The sequence below is a fragment of the Scleropages formosus genome, chromosome 4, assembly GCF_900964775.1.
Source record: "Scleropages formosus chromosome 4, fSclFor1.1, whole genome shotgun sequence".
Classification (NCBI taxonomy): domain Eukaryota; kingdom Metazoa; phylum Chordata; class Actinopteri; order Osteoglossiformes; family Osteoglossidae; genus Scleropages; species Scleropages formosus.
Window position 1 is genome coordinate 22,477,583 of NC_041809.1, and position 25,547 is coordinate 22,503,129.

Genomic DNA, 25,547 nt, shown 5'->3' on the forward strand with positions numbered 1-25,547 from the left:
GTGAAGAATAATCTATAGCATTTTGTTGTCTTTCCCAAGATGAAAAATAACACGCTCTTTGCTTCCAGATGCTTTTTGTGAGGTAATAAAGCAGCCTTATGTCCTGGTGATAAACCACGATAAACATCCATTGTGCTGGTCGAAGTGGGTAAGTGAGACTGCATTGGCGCACTGTGTTTGTGTCAAAGGAAAGAAGCTTGTTAGCATGTCGTCATGGGAACCGCAGCGAGCGGAACCTCTGGAGAAAGCAAAAGGGAGGAAGCACTGCGTGTGTCTATGGATGACTGTATGACTTGTTTTGAGCAGCTAAGGGCTGATCTAAAAGTTAAAGCAGCATGCTTGGCTCTTCTCAAAGATTGGAATTACCTATCTCATTTAGATATAAAACAGTTTACACATCCCTGTCACATTTTAACTTTGGCCCTGTCTTTCTAGGATATTGCTTACACTATATGGCTTTGAGTCTGCGAACAGAATGATGCTTTACGCAGTATATATGAGCTGCTGCCTGTCTCTGTTTCGCCCCATCCCTCTGCATGACCTGCGTCGGGTAACTGGTGACAGTATTCCTGGGGAAAGGGTATTGTTATGAATTTGAAAGCTGGGAAAAGAGTGTTGTTGTGGATTGAAAAGCAGGCTTCCAGCAGTAAGCCAAGCAATTTCCCTTCTTGGTTTGCCCCGTGTTGACCCTGAAAGGTGGCCTTGTGGGTGCTCTGCGGTCTCCCCTAAAGCCATCGTTCTGCCCACTGGTAATCCGTGTGGATCCCCTAGTGTCGGCTCTTCCCATAGCCCAGTCGCCCCCCGCTCCCTCCTCCGGGATCTGCACTGAAGAGCGCATCTTAGCTGGACAGCCTCCAGCTCGCTGACTACCCTTCGGATCTGCTGGCTGAATTATTGATGTCCCCGCGGCCCGTGACGGAAACGGAGTTAAAGAAACAGGAGCTCCCCTCCGCCACCCCGCAAAAACAGAGGGGGCCCAGTGCGGGACACTTTTGCCTATTCACATTGTGCGGTGCCTTGCCAACAAGAGCCCGTCTGTCTCCACAGAAAGTGGCTCTTCCCTTGAGTGGGACCCTTTCTGTCTCCCAGAAATAGCGTGCCCACCTATGCTCGCTCTCCTTCGCTCGGTCATCTCACCGGTGAAAAACTAGTGAAACTTATTACTTGTAGAGACCTTGTCTTAATTCAGGATCAATGCTGGTATTGAGTGCATTCTGTTCAGTCCTCTTCTTTCTTTACTTGTTATACAAATGCTTGGAAAATCAGATTTGTGACTTCATGTGCGCCTTCCACCTGGATCACAAGTAGTAAATTCAGCTTTTTTAATACCAAAGAGACAAACTAAATTATGAAATTATTACGTAGTTGTGAAGTCATTATTGAATTATTAATGAACGTTAAATTACGAAATTATTCAATCTTTTTAACACTTAAAGTCACATAGCTCATTAGAAATTCATTTCAGGATGGAGCAAAGTCATAGATTCAAGTCCCCAAAGGACCTCTGCTGTTCTCACCTCAAGAGACTCTGACTGAATTCGAACAGTAAAATCTAGAGCAGTAAGTTATGTATGAAAGTAACTAGCAGGGTAAAGGCATCTGCTGCATAACATAGATGAAGTGAAACAGAGGAGATGGCTTGATGAAACATAGCAGGCTGGCAAATGTCAGATCTTCCGGTTGTTTCTGTGTGATGCGCATCTGCTGCTCCCTTCGGTTTGATGCCGCACCGTGCTGCGAAACCCGAGGAGAGTTGTCGGACCTGACTGCCCTGTCGAGCCCCACGGGCTTTTTTCCGGTGTGCTGGTTGCTGCGGTAGCGTACTTCTTGTGGGCTTTTATGGTGCTGTTCCAGAGCACTGCAGCCCAAATGCTGAGCACAGTGTGTCGGAGCAGGCATCTGCAGCAGGGCACGCTCATCGATCCAGCTTGTTTTGCCGGGGAGAAGCACGAATGCACTCTGAGGGAAGATGACGATGGCCACTTGCAGACCCGAGACTTTGCCTCCACCAGGACAGTGAAAGGCCTTTTGGTGATCTCTACTACAGCATGATCGTTGATTAATTCTACATTTATCAAGTGGAATGCTCTGATGTTGTTTTTTTTTTCCCGTTGTGATGAACATCGTGAATTGTAACCGTGTGACATCTATTACCTACTAATCATTCTTTTAGTTCCAGTAATGATGACAGATTATTGATGCCTTTGCTGGGGATGGCACTGTGAACTAGGACTCACAGGATTTCTGTCTTTTACTGTTCTTTTTTCCTACCGTAGCCGATGTGGTCTGCCACTGCAAGCCTACGGCTGCCAATCCAGCATGTCTCGCATGTCCTCCATGGCCAAGCGCTACACCGGTTCCTCCTACACCAGCCATTATGGCTCCTCCTGCGGCTCCACTCTGGGCTCGTGCTGCGAGCGGGACCGGCTCCCTTACAAGAGCCCACCGTCCAGTTACACTTCCCCAGGCTACCTAAGCACAAATACGGGGCGCGACTGCCACTGCGGTGGGTCGCCGGAGCCAGAACGGGGTCGTCCGCTGCCCCGGACAGACCTCCTGGGCAACCGACGCAGTGAGAGTCTGAGCCGTGCACTAGCGAGGGGCTGCGGACCCGGCGGCTTGAGCGGGGGTGGCGCCTGCCCCAGCTACAGCCACTCCCCTGCTCGGCCCGGCTACCTCTCCGCCTCCCCGGCGGCTTCCCCCCGGCTCCCGCTCGGTCGTCGTCGTTCTGTGAGTCAGACGGATTTGACGCGGGACCTAGCCTCGCTGGGGTTCGCCGACACCCCCGCTTCACCCCGTGGAGCCCGGAGGAACATTGAGGGACCGAGATCGGCCGGTCGAACCCGGCCCAGCGAGGCAATGGACTCCTGCCTTGGCGGGCGCTCTAGCTATGCCATCTCACGCAGCTCTACACAGGAGGCCATCGGCAGCATGGGCCGATCCTGGGAGAGGGCCAGCGTGGGCCGGCCAACATCTCCTGGCCGAGAAACCACGGTAAGACTCCTGGATCATCTCTCACGCTTGACGCTATGTCTACTGCCCTTCCTCGTCAGGAAGGAATGTGTCTGCCCTTTATCGAAGAGAATATGTTTTCCGATGCCTTGTATTCACTTTCCTTTGGACTACCCTTGCCTTCAGCTGTGTCAGGCGAGTGTATGTGTTGTTTAGCTCATATCTCAAAGGAAAACTTTCCAGCGCAGCAGAGAGCAGCAGCACAGTGTCGGTCACACTCTGTCCATGCTTTTACTCGCAGTGCTTGCATTCGATGGATGGCCTGGGCCCTGTACCTTGGTACAAGTAGAACAGGAACTTGCTGCTGGACATAAAGGGCAGGTTCAGTGCTCTTTGGAGTTGGTTCGTTTCCCAAACATATTCTAAAACCTAAGCACAATACGTTTGAGAAGAACGCTACCTGTCGTCACGCCGTGGCTGCGGCACGGTGCAGCATGAATCAAAGGGCATCTAGTTTTGGGCAGTTATTGACTGTGCCTCAATGTTAAAAGTAACGTTGGATTTAAGAAGAACAGATTTCTGGTGCCAGTTATGTTGGAAAGGTGAGGATCGGCTGCACTTCCTCTGATGGAGATGGACCGCAAGGGGGCAGCAAAGGTTTGTTTAAACACTAAAGGAAAGTGATGACTGGCAGATGACCGGACAGTACAGTGCTGCACTATACAATGTTCCTAATCCACCTAAAATTATAGTATTTACCCATGTTTATAGCTGGGTAATTTTACATTGCTGGTTCAATTTTAGGGTAAGTACCTTACTCAAGGGTTACCGCCACTGGAGGTGGGATTTGAACCTGCAACCTTTGCTTGCAAAAGCAGCAGCTGTAACCACTACGCTACTAAAAGTGTGTTTTATAAATATAAAATATGTTTTGAAGAACAAAACATAAAAGTCGTAATAGTAAAATAAATAGCGGTAATGCACGCAAACCACAGGTAAGTCACAGGGAACTTACGTCCGTGTTCTTGAAGCTCAGTTTTCTTCTTATTGTAGGTTACAAGAAATAAAATATGTATCCTGGAGCCAAACTCAGCTATGCAGTGTCTGAACCAAGAGGTCTGATCCAACACAGATGAACTGTAGTTTAGGCAGTCTGTGGCGCTTGAGTTGAGAGTGTAAGCCCTGAAGAGAAATTTGACACCCCATATTTAAAATTTAATTTACTGTATACAATTTATGATAGAGAAAACGGCACAATTAGATCCATGTCATAGCTAATGACAGATGCTCGCCTCGAGCTCTTGGTACACAATGTACTTGCGGTATGTTGTGCATCATTGAGACTGGTTTCCCGTAATTCCATTTACCAGAGTTGCGCGGTTATGGATGGGTGTTCACCGTTAAACCAGAACGTCGAGCACGTGACTCATGTAATAATGCAGCTGTATATAAATTGTTGTTGTTTGTGGTTGTCATGGACCTTCCTCATCAACCAGCTGATTGGGATCTCTGGTATGTGGCGTGGTTATCCCACAGGGGATGATCCCAGTGTGACTGGGCCTGTTACATTGCAGCTGGCTCAGAAAGTGTGATCTTTTGCCATGATGTAAGCAAAGTACGGCTATTTTGAGGGATAAGGCTGTTTCTTGAAGAGAGGGAGTTAACCCTATTACAAGGATCACCGAAGCTGCGTTGCCAAGGAGGAAAGTAGGATATTGAGCCTGTTTGGTTGGATGCCACCACAACATGATCTGTTCCCTCACATACATCATATGTTTGCTTAACTGCAAACCAGTACTTAAATAGTTTACAAATTTCACTTTGAATATATTTATTATGCTGGGTATTTATTTTTATATTGTTTACAGTAGACTATCACCCCTTGCATTACAGCATCCTTCACACCAAAAAACTACTGCAATAACAAATTAAATATATACCCTTTTTTGTACAAGGAGCTTATTATTTCATTTTTATCCATTTTGCTGTCATGTTACTTGCATAATGGGTACTTTATTTTCCGGAGTGGCTTGTATTAGATGCTTGCACTAAATGTTTTAGAACAAAGATACACACTTGGTGTCTCAAAATCCAAAGTTTTGTGTTATTTGGTGTCAGTCTGACTACTTTCTGGATAAATGTAGCATATTGCCCTCTGCATTACCCTGAAAACAATGTCTGCTAGTATACAAGTAGGGTTCAAAAGGTGGTGGTTGGACTCCACTTAAGGTAGGTACCGGATGGACACCAATATTCCTACCATCAGTTGATTAACACAGTCAGAAACAAAACAAAACCAGTGACATAGTTCCTACTTCCTCTCTATCGCATTGACGGTCTCATCCAACCACAAATGTCAGTTAAGGTAAATTAAATCACGGCTGAAACAAGAGATTTGCTACTATTAATAATTAATTTAGCTAACATTTCTTACCAAAGCAATTATTGATATTAAGCTATTTGCACTTAGGGTTAGGGTTTATCCATTTAAATAGCAGGGAAATATTTACTAGAGTGGGGTGCGGTGGCGCAGTGGGTTGGACCACAGTCCTGCTCTCCGGTGGGTCTGGGGTTCAAGTCTCACTTGGGGTACCTTGTGACGGACTGGCGTCCCGTCCTGGGTGTGTTCCCTCCCCCTACGGCCTTACGCCCTGTGTTGCCGGCTAGGCTCCGTGACCCCATATGGGACAAGCAGTTCAGAAAGTGTGTGTGTGTATGTATTAGGTACCTTAGCAAGGCATGTGGCTTTAGATAAAAGCATCAGCTGAAAGAACAAATTAAAATTTTACTGATGTGTATGTTTTGCAGTTTAAGGATCAAGTAAGTATGCCTGTTCGCAATGCAATGGCAGTGTGTTCCACGTTGCGCTTGAAAGTACTGTTCCCTGGTTAAGCATCCAGTTTGGTAACTACCACGATACAAATCTTTAATGAAATGGATGGTACAGATTTGGAAATGTGTGTGCTGGTTTGTGTTCAGCCTGTTGAGGTGGCCGCTAGAGAGATATAAACCCTTCTCTAAAGGCTGCAGCTTGCTGTTTCCTCATTACAGCAGCATGTGAAAGACACAGGTAGGATTTATATCAAGGACGATTAGGCGGCACCTTTTCTCATTTTGCCCACATGCCTTTGATTGCCTTTCCTGTCTTTTTCACCAGAGCCATCCCCAAGGGCTGTCCCCACATACCTGCGGGCTGTCCCGACCCAGTAATCCCCTTATGATGTGAACAGTAGCGAGGGGTTTCGGTTTTCCTAAGCTCGTAATTTGATCATCTTGCCGCCACTGAAGTGGCAACCTTGGCCTCGCTCCAGAGGCCTCTGCCAGCCATGATGTGGACAAAGGCTCTGTGTGGGGGCCAAAAGAAGCGTATCTATGTTGAGTGACAGGCCGCAAGTCGGCGGACGAGTTTCTTCTGATGGCCTTGATCTCACCCCTATAATGGCAGTGCGGTCACAAGGAGGCTCGGTCTTGTGACATGCAGCTCGCTAGTGCCGTTCTTACCTCTGCAATGCGCTTCAACTTGCTGGAAACCATTGGTCTCCACAGTTGAGTTCAAAGAATGTAAGGCATGTACCTGGGTCATTGGTACAGCGGCGAGGTCTTCTCCGAGAGATTAAACCTGCAGCTTTATCATCATAAGTGTTGGTCTTTAATTACTGTGCTACCTGCCGATGCAGAGATATCCAGGTTGTCCTCCCCTTTGATGCAGCAAACAGCAAGAGCTCATGTGGGGTCATGAGCGCTGTCCAAGTCAGACCTGTTCCCTTTCCCTCCGCCTTTCATACCGGTGTACCTCGTGCTCCTCAGGTGAGGCAGGAATGCCAGTAATGAAGGCACAAGTCTGTCACCTGCAGCATCCCATGTTTGAAATTAATGTCATTGCAATGAAATTTATATAACACAATATAATAAAACTTTTATCACGTCAATTGTTTTTTTTTTTTTTTTGCATTTTCCATTTAGTTTTGTTAGATTAAAAATATGTTTAGTGTTAGTTCACACTAGATGTCGGTTTTTAGAAAAATATTCCACATTCTTGAAAGTAGCAAATTTTGGCACCGGGTTCCAAGCACTGAAAATTCCAACATCCTTTAGGAGATTATACTTTCTAGAACATCTTGGTACTGTCTAGAATGTTCTAGTGCTTTCTAGAATGTTCTGGTGCTTTCTAGAGTCTTCAAATGGCTGCTGTTTCATTGCTTTTCTAGAATGTTCCAGTGCAGAATATCTATGTATTTTTCTTAATAGATGGCAATTAAAATTTCTCAGTATTATGTTCCTTATATGCGTGAGTGGAAATTCTAATAAATTCTTGAAAAAAATCCATAAAAATAATGAACTCAAGATCCTGTGTGGCTAAAGCTGACACTGTAGAAGAACTAGTGGTCCTTTTATAATCAAAAAAAAAAAATGAAAAGTGGAATCAAAGTTCTCTGTAGAGGCTGAAGTCCAGCCGATAGATTCTAGTTCTTTCTCCGCTTATAAATTCCTGATTGCACTTATAAGATTCCTCTGTCCTCATTTAACCCAAAACTTTCTTTCACCCCAGGAAAGAACCGGACCTGATTGCTCGCGACAGCTAGCTTGAGCTGTAGTCCATGTTCGGGCCATTTGGGGTTACAGAGGCACACACGGACACAAATACACACACATTTTCAGACAAGAGACAGAGCCTCTGTAATCCAGGGGCTCAGCGGTGTCCCAGCTGTCAGTTGCCATTGTTCGGCTACCGGCACAACCGCACAACAGCAGCAGGGCTGCTCGCTGCTTGCATCCCCTGCGCAGCAGCCCACGGCGAGGTTGGGAGCGAGTCGGGGGGCAGCGCAGAGCTCTGAAGATGCAGTTCACACTCCTGCTGGTGGAAGCATGGGGAGGGAGAAGGATTGTCCCCCAGTTTGTGACAAGACACAGGCTCTCGTGGTGTATGTGTCTCACTGTGGCTTTTCTCTCTGTCTCTGGCTGCACACAGCTACCTTGAGGGGGTCTCTGTCCTTAATGTTCCTGTCTGAGCTCTTCAGACAGACCCTGGGGAGTCATGTCCTTAACTTTCCCGTGTCAGCGCTACAGACAAGTTACCTGAAGGGCTAAAATTGAGGACAAGGTTTGTGTAGCCCAAAATAAGAGCCGTGTTTTTCAAGGTACTTCGTGCCGCGCGTAATATATTTCTACGTTGTGTACGTAATGATATATATTTTATTATATTTGTTTGTATTTGTTCTCTTTAACAAATACTTAACAGTGCATGAATTCATTAACGTCATTTATTTTATTGTAGCTTTTTTATGTGGAACTTTTCGTATTTTAACATTTGACAGATGCATCGAAAGGGTATGTGGTATTAACACAGAAAATAGTGTGGGGTGTTTTTTTTTTTCTTCCTTTTGCTGTGGCCTAAAAAGCCTTTTGTCTTTATGTAACATTTAAGAAGTGTCCATCATGTGGCGTGATCGCAGCAGCAGCTGGGTACAGCGGCGATATTGTGTGCTGCGGGGCTCGCCGCTGGTTCGTGGCGGCTCCGTTAAGCCCCTCCCCGCCAGCGCTCGCATTGTCCCCGCATTAACGGCGCCGGCCAGCCACACGACCTGGGCAATTGTCTTCTTCTCTCGGCTCCGTCGAACCTAAGAAGGAGTTCAGTTCTGCTGCTAGCTGCTACCTTCAGTAAGTGTACCGAATTCTAAATGAACAGTAAAGATACCAGAGGGAAGAAAAAAAAATAACCTGGAGAACTAAGGACTTGCTTCTGGCTGTTAGTTTCCGGTGTCACAGAAAAAAGAGCCAGCTGGGTACTGCGACCTGCAGTGGGAATCACAGCTTTTTTACTCTCTTACTGCATCTTCTTACTGTTACATCAGTAGATGTTTTGCAACACGGTGCCACGACTTGTGTTCCCTTTCCCCTGGGCATATGAATATGTATGGACATGAGGAAGTGTTCCTGTGGGTTCTTGTCACTTGACCAGCATTCCGAAACCTTGGTTTTCACATGGAATGGAATGTAGTTGTTCTTATCAGAAGCACATGACATGAGTAGACTGAAGGTCGTCCAGGCGTACGGGACTTGAAAAGGTTAGCACTCAGTCACATAGCGGTAGAGATTTATAGTGCTTTACTGTACAAAAGGAAAAAAATCATCCCAGTTCAAACTTGTGCTTACATTTTTGGCCAGCTCTGGGCTCTCAAGCATATAATACAGGACTTGACTTACCACGTATGCGACTTATGACGACCGTCCCATCACACACACACACATTTTCATAACCGCTTGTCCCATACGGGGTCATGGAGAACTGGAGCCTACCCGGCAACACAGGGCGTAAGGCCAGAGGGGGAAGGGGACACACCCAGGACGGGACGCCAGTCCGCTACAAGGCACCCCAAGCGGGACTCGAACCCCAGACCCACCGGAGAGCAGGACTGTGGTCAAACCCACTGCGCCACCACACCCCCTACTGTCCTATCAAATATATTGTATTTGGTCGAAACATCTAACAATGACCACTTGATCTGCTGTACGATAGCACTGGACAACCACACTGCTCAAAGCGCTCATATTTCTTATCGACTCAGTCACTATTTCTCTCAGCGGTTATGTTTCATTTACCAAATGGTTTTATTGACACAGTGTGTCATTTGTGGTTCCCTTCAAGTTACCTTTTTTCGACACAATCGCTGGCAAGCGAAAACATGAGAATTCTGGTGGTGCAGCAAAGAAAAATAGATTTAGAAATTAAAGTAAAAATAATAGTGCAGCATGAAAATAGAAAATTCTATTTATATCATTATTATTATTCTATTTTAGTATAATTTTAACAGGGGTAATGTGTAAAATTAAGGAAAAATATAAAATAGTATTATACAACATAGCATTCATGCATGTTAATTGTTCATACTTATATCCATATATACCTTATGGATTATATAATACAGTATGAGGATTTGGGACTTATGACAAAGTCCACTTACAACAAGGTCATCGGAACAGAACCCCGTCGTAAATCGAGAACCTCCTGTAATCGCCGGGCCACACGAGGACATGGGTGGATGCGAATACACAGTGTCCCTGAGCTGTTTGTTGTGCACACACAGGTAGGGACCCAGTGGAGCGTCTCCTTGACGCATACCTTGGCATGCCCGTCGGACTCGGGCCGCACTTTGCTCTGCATTATCACCAGCTGCCGTTTCTCTCTAATTGGTCATTTGTATTTTGTACTGTACACTGCAGTGAGATTGAAGTGTACGCAATGAACCGCTGCCCTGATTTGTATATTAGGTTGCAGTTGTCGCTGTAATTATATTGCTGCACTTGGCCCTGGTTCTCCTGCTGTAAACTCAAGTCTTCAACTTGCTGAAATGGCTCATAAATGGTGACTTGATAATGATAAGTTACCATTTATGAGCCAAGTTACCTTGACTCAGATCCGATAACGTTACACAAAAGCTGGCAACGGTGTTTCTAACAGCCGATTTCAACTTGCATTAAATACCAAAAAGTACAGCAAAGGATGATAGCAGCATTCTTGCGTATATAGTGTACTTGTGTGTGACGTAGAATCAAGATATGTCTAGGTACTGCAAACCGTACAAGCCTATTATCTGCTTTGGCAGCTTTTCATTTCTCTGCTCAAAGAACAAAAGAATTTTAATGTGACAGTGGGAGACACTGAAACGGATTAAAAACGTGTGCTCTCTTGATGTGGAATGTCACAGGTCTCACCTGACCTCATCATCTGCTGCTTACCAACCCTGCAGCGAGTCGAAGGAGGTCGGGTGGGGCAGGTTTTCCTTCTCAGATCATCTCCAGATTGCTCTCTGTCCCACAAAAGCACTCAGATGTTAGTGTTAACATATACGCAAGGCATTGCTTGTCAGTGGCTGACTTGAATGCCAACACACAAGGAGTTGGATCAGCGGGGCGAGACAAGCTGTCCCACTTTCCCGACTCGTATCTTGCCTGCCACAGCACCCTGCGTTGCGCTTACCTGCCGTGCCCAACACTAAGCCCTAGTTGCAGACATGCAATCTTCCAAACTACTGTTCAAACCTGGGACTGATATGACACCATCTGGAGGTCACCTCGGAGTCACAGCATGAAATGGTACCTTATTTATCTTAGACAGCCATTTAAAAGTAAATAATCTTAATCTTCTGGAGGAGCATTTCCATCAAACATGCTGGCAAGCAGGAACCGGGCCTGTTTAGGCTGACAGCAGCAGCTCTTGCAGAGGCTTCCCACTCAAGCACATCGATGGTTTGCATTTCCCATACTGCTTCACAGTAGTGATGTAAAAAGGAAAAAAAGCATGGCTAGTAATCCCTTCAGTTAAATTAAATGAGGTGTAGAGATGAACCGTCCTAATGATGTTTTAAATGTCTGAGTTCTCCAAGTTTTACTGCGATGTGCTGCAGGTGAAGACAATGACATTTGGTCATCATCTGGTATCACTTAAGTGTAAAAATTTCAGATTTCCTGCTCCTGATGTGAGGAAGCAGGAGGCTATGATCCGAGTTAAAAAAGCATCAGATGCCGCCATTGCCATTGGAAAAAGAGGCTTTCCCTCCATTGACAGATGCTGAACTGAGTGGTTAACAGTGATTCCTGGAGTATATATGAAATGCACAGGGTTCTCCGTGGTTTGCGCATTGTCATGTGGGAAGGTAACTGACTGGAGGCTTTCTTATGGACAATTGGTGCACAGCACTGTTCGCTCAGAAGCGAACTGGGATGACTCACCTTATCCAAGTGGTGGAACTCTCCTAAGATAAGAGTAGTTGCTTTGACTGTGGTACAACCCTTCTTTAGAAGGGACTAGAGCGCTTTAGAGAAGATTGGACAGAGTTTGGAAAGTTCGGCTTCCTCGCGAAAATTATGAATCGATTCATACAATTTTCTTTTTTTAAATCAATGCCCAATGTACCAATGTGAAAAGACCTCAAAAGTGCTACAATTCATTTCACTGCATTTTATTGTCTTCTAATTGTATTCTAGACACATCCAGGCCTTTGACACTCAGCTGATGAAACATCCTTACTTACTGACCAGTACAGTTGCAGTTGTCTTGGGATAGGTGTAAAACTGGCATAATAACCCATGGTAGTTAATGGTTAACCCAGAGATTGTTCAGTGTGCAGTAAATTATTCTTGCACCTCTAAATGTGCCCATTGAGCAGAATGTCATCCAGCAGATTGTCTTATGGCCTTTTGCCCTGGCGACCTTTGAAATTAAAAGCCCATGCCTCCAGGAGAGCTGGAGGTACATTGTGCAGCATGTATGCACTGTATTAAGAGCCATTCAATATATGAATGTATTGTACCAGCTGAAAGATTTGGCTTCTTTTTTGACAACAATCTCAGTGTAAAATGAATTGGTTTCTGAGCTGTCACTGCAGGTGTCCCTCTGAGGGACTCCCTTCCCAATGTATTTTTCCTTTAACTCTACTTTAGACTTCAGGCAAAATCGTTCAAACGGAAAAGGGAAGCATAGTGACTCACAAGGGAAATACGCCAAACCTGACATTATACAGAAACACAATCTATGGTGCTGGTTTGTTCTATAGGTCAAGGTACAGCTATGGAGCCATAATTGAGCTTTATGCTGGCCCTGGATTGCAATAAATTTGGTTTAATTTGATTATTTCTACTTTCATTTGGAGGGATTGCAAATGCTGTAGTTTATGAGGGCACAGAAGCCACTGTCTTAATTTTATTCTGTTTTCTCTGACTTGGCACTCTGATTATCCCTTCAGGTAGAACCAAGTAGTAGTGGCTTCACTTTCTGAACCTTGATCAGGCTTCAAAGAGAATGAAGAGGAAGTCACATTTTAACCAAGATAGGTGTGTACCTGTGAAACGAACCTGTTTCAAAACTTTGTTTTAATTTTGAGTCAGACAGTGGAAAATAAGAAAATTAATCAAATGCTGCTCAGTAGACATAAGAGCCACCATATGCTGCCAGGCTGCCATGCAACACTGTTCACTGAAAGACATCTCTTACCAGCCATGCTGCTTCAGTCAGACCTGTGGTTCATATTGCTGATTTGTGTACAGTGAGGTTGCATTTCATCTACCTGCCATCTGTCTGTTGTCAATACGTACATTATATACTGTATATGTAGTGTGACCCTTGGGTCTTGAATGTGAGGAGCTTATGCTAGCTTTACAGTCAATGAGCCCAGATATTTTAAATCCCAGAAACAGCTGTCCTCTATCCACTGTGTTTATTATTGTAATAAATGTGTATTTGGTAATGTATTCTTTAGGAACCTGCCATGTGACCTGAAGATTTCTGGTTCAAGTCTTAGGTACATGCCTACTGCAAAGCCCTTCAGCACTGAACTTAACCTTAATTGCTGCATTTAAAAAAATACAGCTGTGTAATTGGAAAAATTGCAAGTTGTTCAAGATAATGCCAGCAGATGACCAATCACAGCAAGAGCAATGTGCCTCATATTATAAGCACTGATTTCACTTTGCATTGCTGTTGATAGTTTCTAAGCACACATAATATATAAACCCTGAAATTTCAAACAGATTAATAAATCAAACAATATTAATATGGTTTTGCATGCTCCAATCACAGCCAGATGGAATAAAAAACTATTGTGTAATGAGGTTCATAATGACCAGGGTAGCAATGTGTCTCACCTCCACATACCCAGTACTTTAGTACTACTATCAGAAGGTGAGGACACGTCATAGAGCCTTCAGTGATTACAGAATCTAGAAGATACGTGAAAAAAAAAAACGTGGTATTTTTGGAAGACGGAAGCCGGGAAGGATGGCCCATCGTCCGCTATTAAGTTTACACCCATGCACGTGGGCTGTGTGTCAAATGAGAATACACGAGGACACGTGCATGTCTGTGAGCCGGACTGAGTGACACACAGGAGCCCAGACGGTCCCAAGACTGTGTCATTGCGTGGAAATGTTCAGTCCGGAACCAGAGTATTACCTCTGCAAAACCACAGCGAATTGTACTGCACCCACTGCACCGGCAAAGCGCGCACACACGCATATAATACAGTGAGTATGAATATAAATAAAGACTGAGACTTGAATTATGAAAGGTTACGGAAAATGTCGCTTTATCTCACAGGGTTATTATAATAATAATAATAATAATAATAATAAACCCCCAAGGACAACAGAATTAGTGAGCAATCGGTGACATTCTGACCGCCTGAAATGACCCGTAACTAAGAATGTCAATGGGACTGGAGCTCGCGATCCGCTGTCTGACGTCTGCAGCGCACGAGGCGTCCTCTGACGTCTGTTCCAGCGCGAGGGGGGCGTGTGCAGTCTGGGGTAAAACCGAGCGGAGCAGCGTCTCCCATCTATTTCACCGTCTTCACAATACGGAGACAGTCAAGATACTAATAGCTCTATTCTTTACTCAGCAACATTTACGTAGCTTTTTTCTTCCAATCAAATTAACGAACTCTCTTTATTTATGTATGTATTCGTAATTTATTTTGCATCGATCGTGACCTACGAATAACTGTTGCGGAGGCGACTCTGGCCGCATCTTCTGAGAAACGTTTTTATTCGGCACAGTGAATATCTCTGCACACGTGCGGGCGGGCGGCCAGGGTTGTGTCCTCGGGGACTCGGAGAGAACAATCGCGAAGAAACGAGAGACTCTTCTTGTACCAACCAAGGGGCTGCCGATGGACACATAGATCACAGCGTCGAGCACGGCAGAGCTTTGCAGCATCACGACGGGGCGTCCGGCGAACCCTGGTCCCCAAACTTTCCCTTCTGGAAAACAGGGAAATAGTCCGTTTCTGAATTTGCGACACTGCGCTCCTGAGCCTCCTCTCCGCCGCGATGCCCAGCCTGCGACAGTCGTACACAGTGACCGTCCCGGAGGAGCCACCGGCCGCCGCCTTCCCCTTCCTAAAACACGACATTCGGCGCAAGAGCTCCACGGTGTCGGGCTCCGTACTCGTATCCACGTTCGTGGGACTCCTCATCAACCAAGCCAAGGTGAGTGAGTGTTTGCGTGTGCGCAGTCGCCCCGCTGCGCCCTCGGCTCCATCATCAAGTGACACCTCCTTCATGCTCCCACCGTTGGGACGAGTAACTGTTAGGCTCCAGAGGAACTGCTCGTACCAGTCGTAGCCTAGTAGGTTTTTTTTTTCTGTGTGCGATATTCCTTTGACTTTGCGGAGGAAGTGGTACAGGTTGTGTAATTATTTATAAACTAATAACCTAAATGCTTCGCCGTTCATTACTTTCGCATAGCATATATATATAATGTTCACAGTAGGTGTTTGGTACAGTATTTTAATGTACTTTTTTATGTATTGTTTCGTTTCCGTGGGTAGTGTGCCGCTAGGCATCCCCACGCGCGGAGGTAAAGGAACCCGAAGTTGGCTATTATGTAACTCAGCGAACGCTTCGGAACGCGCGCTGACGTCGCGGCACGCGGCCTCTCCTCCCCGCGTGCTCTCGTTCCCGCTCCGCCTCCAACCGTCTGCTGCCATAGACTCGCGGCGCGAGCCGGTTGCTTTCTCTGTAGTGCGGAATTCTTGTAAAATAGTTTAACTTCATGTTGCTGTTCAGTGTTACAGTATATATTACGGCTTGTTCTTTGTGTTTTTCATTCAGTTGGCGTACTACGTACCTCATGCATTACAATTATATTGTGGCGAAGGGCAGTTTTGAGCTGCGGCAGATTCGCCTCAGATTTAAGCCCCTGACTGTTGAGACGTGTAGCTCGACATCCCAGAGCTCCATAACATCTGAACAGGGGATCTTTCCTGTTTTATCCCGCAGATGCTATGGCCAAGGTCATCTTGTGGAGAGTGAAGAAGAGCTTTTTTTCTTATTGCTCTTTGTTAATTGTTTAGTTTTATGCCTGTATGTTATGAAATAATGAAGTTCCTTCCTGAACCGCAGGACGATGAAAACACAAAAGGGCTTACAAGATACTTATAAGCGCACATCTTTTAACCTTAAGTCATTGCCTTCGATCTTTCACACTTATCCCATTCAGTTAACCATTTGAGTTCATGTCATATATTTCTATATATCAGTGTTTTTAACTCAAGTATTTAATTTACACCGTTTGGTAGTTATTAAATGTTTAATACTGTTAAATCCCAGATATATTGAGCAGACCTTCTTTTTCCCCCAGATATATTGCACTTTCATGCTTGACACTGCTGCTGTCAGGTTCAGGGATTTTAGAATGTTGTATGAATACACTTTTGTGCTGATGCACGTTTTCCCTCTTGTTATGGGAAACATGAGAAGGAGCACCAGCCTGAAGCAATACTCTGGTTTTGCTGTTGAGGAACCATGTAGTTATGTAACATGTAACAGTGTCATCCCTGTCTCATAAGGGCACAGGACTGGATTGTATGCAGAAGGCATGGAATGTCATTTGGTTTCCTTTTGTCCCCCTTAGGAATGCTTTATTTCTAACAGGTGATAGTGCAGGTCCTCTGATATGTTCAAGGTCTGCTGATAAGGACCTATAGTGGCACTTTTACAGCTTTGTGACGTGAGCCGACGCTGTTGAGTTGGCTGTCAAGAGCGTTGTGTCACTGGCTGTATAAATGGGTAAATCATTGTAGGTAGCTTAACATCGTAAGGTACTTTGGAGAAAAGTGTCAGCTAAATAAGTGGAAATGTAATGAGATGAGATAAGCCGATTCGTAGGTCTTTCGGGAAGCACAGATCTCGGGGTCTCAGAGGATCATTGAAGAAATTTACAGGTAGCACTCAACCAGCCAACGAGGAGCAGACTGACACTGCAGTTCAGGTCCTTCTCAACTGCTTGGATACTGTTCAGAAATCTCTTAGGACCAGTGTGATGCTATAACTCCATCTCATACCACCATGTTACCACTCTTTCACACCACCCCACGTCTATGCCTCCACCCTATCTCGTCACACATTGGGCTTTTTCTTCAGTACTCACTGTACTCTTAGGCAGAATGGGGAGTTCTCAGGAGCTCATAGCAGAGTCCTTAAGCAATTTTTTTTAGAATAGTGTTCACCAACTGGCCATCACGTCTGCATTCCACAGAAGAACATACTGATCACTGTTCTGGCAGGCAGTGTCGAGCTGCCCTCCAGTTTGGTTCATTTGGTGACCTTGGAACTCACTATTATTCTGTTGAACTTTACATTGTCCTTTGGCTGGATAAGAGACAGCAGTAAGTCATGAAGATTTGGCATGAAGCCTTGACATGTCTCCAACTCAGACCGTAATCATAGCATTGCTTAGTGACAGTTCTGACATGACATGATACTATCATCTTCCTTTTGCCTGTCAAAATCAGATACTTTTCTCTAACAGTTTGCCAACAGAAAGAATCTGAGGTAGTCTTAAATTTGTGCCAGATATGTATACCTTCTCACATTTCTGATATAATAGCAAATAATCACTGGGATCAGCTCTGGTTGTGGCACAGCGCTCCGCTCCCAGTATTTAGGGTTTATAAAAGCAGGATTATTCCCTCCCCGACACAGAAGGATGCCGGTACACTGTGACCCACTTTCACCTATGCAAGGGAGAGAGATTGATAAAGTGTGATGGAGAGGTGCTAGAGTGAGAGAAAGGTGATGTCCTGCCGTGCTTTTCCTCACCTCCACGGGAAGCATGCTGGCCGTGGTGTGAGAGAGATGAGAAAGGGTGGTGTGTGTGCACGTGTGTGCACACGCATGAGAGAGAGCACCAGGAAGATTAGAGCTGCAGTGCACAGGGCCAAATCCCACCCTCTCTCTCCTGTGATGGAGGACTGGCAGCTCGAGGACCGGCCTACCACAGGGTGAGCGCCTCGTGACAAGGATAAATGCTGCCGCAGCGAAGGACCTTCTGGCTTGAAATGTGACATACAAAACATCACACACTTTAGAACAGTAGCACGTGTCCTTCACCCAGTGCAGCGTTTCACTTTCTGTAACATGGTTCTAAGGTGTGTGAGTGCAGACGAGATGATGAAATGTTAGTGTTTTGACTTCAGACACAGCCATCTAGACAGACGCTTTGGACACATTTGCGTCCTCTTTAGAGGACGATGTGTGACCTTAACTGGCGCTCCTCTCCAGTGCTCCAGTAACTTGTCATCTTAACCGGTGAATTCCTTTAGCCAACAGACCGGACCCGACCGAAAGATCCGTCTGCTGTTCGGCAGCCTGCAGTCTCTCTACAGAACCGGATCATTCCTAACTTTTAACATTATTTATAGCTTTTTTCCTGTGTCTCACATTTGTCATCCTCTCCAGTAATATTCTTTTCTATCTGTCTTGGTCATCAGCAGTTTATTTTTACCAACAATAAACTTAACATGTTTATGTCTCCATTTCGTTATCAAAGCCTGTATATTAAATAAATTTCGACTGATGTTAAATGATGATTGGCGTCTAACAGAAATAAATGCCCGGGTAACTCTAGTGTATTTTTGGTTCTTTCAAAGTGTACACAGAATGTGGTGGAGCTGGGATCGGTTTTGTTTGCGTCTCCTGTCCCCCTGTCTCGGGCCAGGTCGGTCCAGCGCTATTACCCCCAAACTGGCAGTTTCCGAGCCACTGGCCAGCAACTGTAAAAATAGCTGTACATATACAGTCCCCTTGGAGAGGCTGAGAAGGGCGAGCTGCAGGGACCAGTTTGGCGTTGCTGGCACACAGGAGACGATTAAATGGAACTGCAGGGCTGGGGACGGTGGAGGGGGGTGGTGGCTATTTTGGGCCTTTACGCCATTACGCGTACACTTGGGCGCGACAGACTCCTGCTTTGACAGTGTCTGAGAGATTGCACACACACAAACACACACATACACACGCACCCACATCACTGTGGCTCCTCAAAAGCACGCAGGAAGTGCGTCACAAGCCAGGGGAAATCAAATCCTGATTCATTTCAAATTCATGTTTTACCTCGCACTTCTCCTGGCAGTCTGCCGTCATCAGTGCTTTAAAAAAATCGTGCAATAATAGCTTGAAAGCTACAAATCAATGTAAATATGGCACTTTTTTTTCTTTGCAAATCTCACTCACGCAGATTACCGGTGAGGACATGATTTGAGACGTGTCATTGTTAAATGGTGAATAAAATTTACTTATGTAAGGGACTCTGTGCAGATTTGACAGAAATGTAAACCATTCTTGTATACTTGTCAAAACAGGTTTTATGAGCTTCCCTTGATTGATGAAAACCTATCACAGGCCGCCTTGTCTCCTCGCGGACCAGGGAAACCAGCAAAAACATTGTTAGTGTCCTGTACTCTCCCATTGCTGATGTTCTCCCATCAGCCTTAGTGAGGTGTGTGTGTGCGTGCCAGTTTAGATGGTGGGTTGGACTTGATGTCTTTCCACTGTGTCATCAGTGACAGGGGTGCAGTTCCCTGGAAAGACACAGTGCTGTGTCAGGTTTCTGACCTGTCTCACCCACGGCCGGGCCTTCCACAATGTGGATGTGACTCACTCCGTGGGAAGCCATAGGTCCTAAGTGTATATGTGCATGGTAAAAGGTTTCCGATTCAAACGTTACATTAGTCACAGGGCCAGTTTCTCCGGCATTCTTTCTTAACACTCTGAACTTGCATATCTTTACGTTTTATTGTTGATGACCTTTTTTCCGTCTGTTTGCATCTACAGAACTCAAAAAGTCCGCAGGGGCTGGTGGGATTACGGAACCTGGGGAACACGGTGAGTTTTCCGCTGGGCCGCCGTGGACCACAGAGGCGAAGAAAGTAGAGCGGCACTGCTCGTGAACAGCAACACTTAAGGGTCCCTGCAATAAGCTGGCCATATAGGACAGGAAAGAACCCCAGCGTGCGGCCGCACAGAGGATAAAATGTTCTCAGACCACTGACATTTGTTTGAAGGGTGCCAACAGTTGGGTATTTCTTTATATTTGCCCTACAAAGGGCTACTAGCTACAAATTTGTGTTGTGCTCAAGAAAAGGGAATGGTCTTTTCTGAGGCAACAGCATAGAACACGTTTAAAAAAATTCAGTAGAAAAATGGAACCTATAAATATAGTTATTCCTCCTTTTTGTGACAGCACTAATCACAACTATTAGATTGGGGACACTTCCATGACATGACAGGTCCTCAGGTGTGCCAGTGTTGGATGGGACAAAGCAGCATGTACCGTACTGGTTAAAGGACTTTTACTTCCTTGGGGAGGCCTTGCTGATTTTCCCTTTATGGAGGTCTTTGATAGAATCTAACCTATAAGTCCTCTTTTCCCGACAGTGTTTCATGAACTCCATCCTGCAGTGCCTGAGTAACACGCGTGACCTGCGGGACTACTGTCTGCACAGCTCCCACCGCCGAGACCTCAACAGCAACAGCCGCACTCACACCACACTCATGGAAGGTGAGGACACAGGCTTAGCTCCGTTTCGCCACGGATCCCAGTTTCATCACAACCCACCCTCGATCTTTGTTGTGCAGATATGGTCATTTGGTTGAATGACACGGTCCTGCCGCCAGGCTCTGACATGCACTTGCTTCCTCTTTGGCCCCACCAGAGTTTGCCAAGCTCATACAGACCCTGTGGACGTCGTCAAGCAGCGAGGCGGTCAGTCCCTCTGAGTTCAAAACCCAGATCCAGAAGTATGCTCCTAGATTTGTGGGTTACAAGTAAGTGGCATCCCCATCTCGAGGAAAAAAAAACACACTGTTAATTTGATACATTGCTTTTTACCTGTTCTATTAAAACAATTCTCATAACTGAAGATTTTTTTAAAACAATTTTAACCATCTTCTTTGTATGTATAATTACATTCAATCCAGATTTTTCAAGTAGGCTGAACATTTTTAAAAATAATTTACTCTTTGGTCTTTGAAACAAAGAATCTCAACACTGAATTTTCATCTCAGCATCTTATTTCTGGAGACTTTTATTTTTTATTCTCCTGCAATGTCATGTGGTAAATCGAGCGATGACAGAGGGAGCTATTATGGGCAGATTATGTAAGAGGACGTGCTGCTAAAGAGGGCTGTTATGTAATACGTTGGACTGAGGGGTTTTGGTGAGGGGCCTGTAGCTGTCCATCATGCTGCTCTGTTGCAAAGGTTGGCTTCACCAAGCACTGCCCCCCCCACACACACACACACACATACACTCTGTGTGCTTCAGCCAGCAGGATGCACAGGAGTTTCTGCGATTCTTGCTGGATGGCCTTCACAACGAGGTGAACCGTATCACTGTGAGGCCACGAGCCCACGCAGAAGACTGGGACCACTTGGCGTAAGTACCAGCACCATGTCAATCCAGCGTAGAGCTGTGCTGCATAAGTATGCATACCTTTAAATATACATTTTACTGTGTAACAGTACTGTAGTGGACTGGTGTCTCGTCCAGGACATACCATGCCTCATAGTACGGGGCTTCTGGGACAGGCTCCAGACCACAGCAGTCCAGCACTGAAAAAGCTGTTAACAATAACAACGATGATTGATACTTGATAGGATGAACTTTTGCCGCTAAATGTAAATGGAAGAAATGCAGCATAATATGAAAGTAACATTATACACAGAAATGCTATGTAAATTTAAACAGAATAAAAAGCATCGGCCTCATACTTTAAACTCTAAAATAATATAGTTTCCTGTAGTCAGAATCATAAAGTTAGAGCATACCGTCACTCCGGCATTTCTGCGGCAGCTTACATGGTCCATTGAAATTCACTAGAGCCGTCAGTTCTTTTCCACTTGTCACGCAAGCTGAGCGCTTTGTTGCTCGGTTCCTCTTGCAATGTTATGTAAGCGTGTATTAGTCCGGCCAAGTCCTTACAGGATTGCTGAAGGAATTTGGCATTGCTGATGCCTGAAAGGGTGCAGCACAGGGCAGCCCTAACTGACAAAACAGGGCACCTCTGCTCTACAGTACATTCAATACAGGACACCTGAAAAGCAGGTTGGGCGGTATACCTCTTAGGTATGTCTCAGAGGTGTGTCACTCTCTGCTCCCGATGACATCAGCCAACGCTTTTCCTCTCTCCTGCTTGCAGTGACGATGAGAAGGGGAAGAAAATGTGGAACAAGTACCTGGAGAGAGAGGACAGCAGAGTGGTGGGTAAGTGTTTGTCCTTAGTCCACCGTCCCCGCTTTTTCTTGCCCTCGCGCAGGACATAAGCTCATGCACGTCTTCTCCACACAGACCTGTTTGTGGGCCAGCTGAAGAGCACACTGACATGCAGCGAATGTGGATACTGCTCTACGGTCTTTGACCCATTCTGGGACCTCTCTCTGCCAATCGCCAAAGTACGTCCCCCACCTCAGCGTCCCAGTGTTTGTACCCGTCGTGTGGAATATCACAGTTAGCAAGGGTAACTAAAGGATAACCAGAAGAGCAGGGGATGCGGTTAATCTGTCCTTCCGGGCAACAGTGGGTAATGTTTTGTGCGTTTTATTTTTCCTCTCTAGAAGAGCTACGGGGAGGTGACTCTGATGGACTGCATGAGGCTCTTCACAAAGGAGGATATGCTAGATGGGGATGAAAAGCCCGTGAGTTCCTTTGGGCTCTATTGTTACTCACCACAAAAGCTCACTTTCCAGTGGGGTGTGGGGCTGCTGCTCCGCTACTGACCACTGAGCGTTCAATCATGTGTGCGTGGTATGAGTTATCATGTCATGATTTCTGCAGTGATGTTGTGCAGCAGAGCAATTTTATTTTGCAAGACATTAGTACCTGAACAGTTCTTTGTAAGTTGTTTTATAGATATCTGTGTATTCCTGCTCTTGCAGACATGCCACAGATGTAAAGCAAGGAGAAAATGTACAAAGAAATTCACCATCCAGAAGTTCCCCAGGATCTTGGTGCTTCGTATCCTTTCTTTAGAGCACTAAAGAATTTAGTGGTATTACATGTTAAACAGGTGTGTGCACTTTGAAAACATTGTTCCTCAAGAGTATTCCAGTGGCAGGTCTGGGGTTCAAGTCCCACCAGGGGTGCCTTGTGGCGGACTGGCGTCTCGTCCTGGGTGTGTCCCCTCGCCCTCCAGCCCTTGCGCCCTGTGTTGCCGGGTTATGCTCTGGTCCGCCGCAACCCCTCTCGGGGACAAGCGGTTTCAGACAGTGTGTGTGTGAGTATGGAAGTGAGAATCAGAACACGGAAAACTCCATAAGCTTTTGTCCTTGACTGACGCCCTCGTCAAGATCTGAAACGTTTCTCTGAAGCACGTGTCCGAACCAGTAAGCTGTCCACATTTGTCAACTTCCCCTTGAAGGATCTGGATCTCAGGGAATTTGCCTCTGACAACAGCGGTGAGTTTCCAGAATCCACTCTCGCCCCTGGCATTCACTTTCTCAAAATGATTCTGAGCCATCAGAGGCAGTGCTGCAGTGTTGGGCAGCGGTAGTAATTATTTCTGTCTGTCTTGTCTTCCTCCAGTTAATGCCGTGTACAACCTGTACGCAGTGTCCAATCACTCAGGCACCACCTTGGGTGGGCACTACACAGCCTACTGCCGCAACCCCACCTTGGGAGAGTGGTACAGCTTCAACGATTCTAGGTGAGCCTTTAAGGCCTGTTTTCTCACGGAGCAGCCATGGGTCACACACCTACACACTGTAGGCTCACAGTGCCTCGCTCTCCCCCTTCAGCTCTCCTCCACTTACTGTTAGAATGTCTTTATCAAGCTCATTGGACTGTTCCCGGTCTTAAAGCTGCTGCATGTATATATTTTGCTGATGCTTTTTCTCCAAAGCAACTTAAAATGTTATGTTAAATACAGTATTTTAACAATTTGTACAGCAGGGTAATTTTTACAACAGAAAATTGGGATAAGTACCATGCTCCTGGGTACTGCAGCAAGTGGTGGGATTTGAACCTGAGTCCTGGCGGCAACTGGAACCACTACAGTGCCTGCTACCCTATGTTATACATGTAGTCCCTGTTCCATTTGGGCTGCTGCACACATCGGTCACCCACCGGTGAAGCTCTTCTGCAACGATTTGTTGCCTGTACACCTGTGCTGCCCGCCTCCCATAATTCCCACACAGCTGCAGTGTCTTTCTGCTGCCTCTGACTCACCCACTTCTCTTTCTCTCTCCTCCCACCTCTCCTGCAGAGTAACGCCAATGTCCTCCAGCCAAGTGCGGAGCAGCGATGCCTATGTGCTGTTCTATGAGCTGGCGTCTTGCTCTAGGATGTGAGATGAGACGGAAGAAATCCGTTGGAATGTGAGCCTGGTGCCTACTTTGGCCTGCTCTCACAGACAGGGGGTGCGGTTTATCCGCTCCTTTAGTGACCCCCTCCACCCCAACCATGACTGGAGGCTGCTCACACTGTGAAGGAGTTGAACATCCGTCCCGTACAGGTGGCCAATGGAAGGGGGAGCATTGTCTGGCAATAACAAGGACAGCTCCATCTCCGTCTTGGAGGTCCGTCTCTATGCACTGCGACAGGAACTCTTGCTCGAGCTGCACCACCTTCCTTCGTAACATCACCATGGACACAAGAGATCCTTTTAGATCTATTTTTGGTTCTTTGTTTACTTTAGCCCTAACCCTAAAGCCCAAACTGCATAACCTGGACAGCTCTGTGGCGCCCTCTGCTGAGATGACATGGCAGGCCTGTATCCTCAGTACAAGCTCATGCCCTTATCCCTGCCTGCTTGTTCCACCGCGCTCGCGCCTCTCTACACAGTCTGTTCGTCATCTCTCACCATTCTAGTCCCCTCCCCCTCGGTTTTACTCTTTCTTCGTTGGGCTGTTTGAAATCACCCCCTATTTCCCACCCAATCGCGGCTGTGGATGGAGTGCTGAGCCACGGGGGTGCCCGCCTCGGGCTGGGAGTTGGTCTCTGTTTTTTTTAATATCATCGTGTGGCTGCTACAGAACTGCTGTGAATGAAAGGATACCTAATTTAAAATAAATCTCATGCCACTGTACTGCACTGAAAGAATGTTTTAAAAACACACACATACAATTACATATGTGTAAGAAGATGGGTGTGTGGTTCTGTGTGGCTGCGTATGAATATTTTTATATGACGATGCAATACCGAGAATGTACTATGCAGTGGTGCTGAATGTGACCCATTACTGTTTCTGGTTAATTTAATAAGCTAAACAAAGGATACTTTTTGACGCTTTCTGAAGTAATGTGATGAGTCACACTTTTTAACAGGAGCAGTCAAATAAATATATATATATATAAATTAATTTCAAGAAAAATGCTTCACAGGGTTTGTGTCCTCATTTTTGTCTAACAGAGCTGCTGACCAGCAAGTACTCCTATGGAGAAGAAGGTGAAGAGGTTAAATGTTTGTACCCTGAGAAATGATGCTTCCGCTGTACTTGTCAGTACTTAATCTCAGTTGTTCTAGTTATTATACAGCTCTATAAACAGTCCCTATACTAACCTCTGAGTGAAAGCTGCTGTTATGCAAAAAAATGTGATAAGGTAGCGGTGCCAAGCAAGATACGTGCGGTGCAGTAATATTGTGGTGTGCTGCGCTCTGGGTTGGGATGGGGCGAAGAAGGACACACAGAAGGTGTTCATGACGAACGTTTATTAGAACACCGACACAGGGAAATAATGCTCTCGGTCCAAGGACCCCTTTTCCTCAAGGACCTTTATCTCAAGCCAGCCTTCTCAGCCTGCTTAGCGCCCTCAGGCTTTCTCCCTTT

At 45.8% G+C, this 25,547-nt stretch overlaps 1 protein-coding gene across 2 annotated transcripts in view; it reads left to right on the forward strand.

Moving 5' to 3' along the window:
* LOC108936217 (ubiquitin carboxyl-terminal hydrolase 2-like) overlaps positions 1-25,444 on the forward strand; it is a 28,851-nt gene extending 3,407 nt beyond the window's left edge. Inside the window, exons 3-14 of one of the 2 annotated variants that reach the window (XM_029250930.1) lie at positions 2,277-2,994; positions 19,558-19,608; positions 20,161-20,284; positions 20,439-20,550; positions 21,050-21,160; positions 21,924-21,988; positions 22,073-22,176; positions 22,339-22,419; positions 22,660-22,738; positions 23,071-23,178; positions 23,306-23,426; positions 23,985-25,444. In XM_029250930.1, coding sequence (XP_029106763.1) covers positions 2,320-2,994; positions 19,558-19,608; positions 20,161-20,284; positions 20,439-20,550; positions 21,050-21,160; positions 21,924-21,988; positions 22,073-22,176; positions 22,339-22,419; positions 22,660-22,738; positions 23,071-23,178; positions 23,306-23,426; positions 23,985-24,069 — 1,716 coding nt within the window. In that variant the 5' untranslated portion in view covers positions 2,277-2,319 and the 3' untranslated portion in view covers positions 24,070-25,444. Of the gene's footprint in view, positions 1-2,276; positions 2,995-14,240; positions 14,935-19,557; positions 19,609-20,160; positions 20,285-20,438; positions 20,551-21,049; positions 21,161-21,923; positions 21,989-22,072; positions 22,177-22,338; positions 22,420-22,659; positions 22,739-23,070; positions 23,179-23,305; positions 23,427-23,984 lie in introns of those variants that run through there. The other variant, XM_018755449.2, reaches the window with a different exon arrangement.
* Positions 25,445-25,547: the final 103 nt, after the last annotated feature.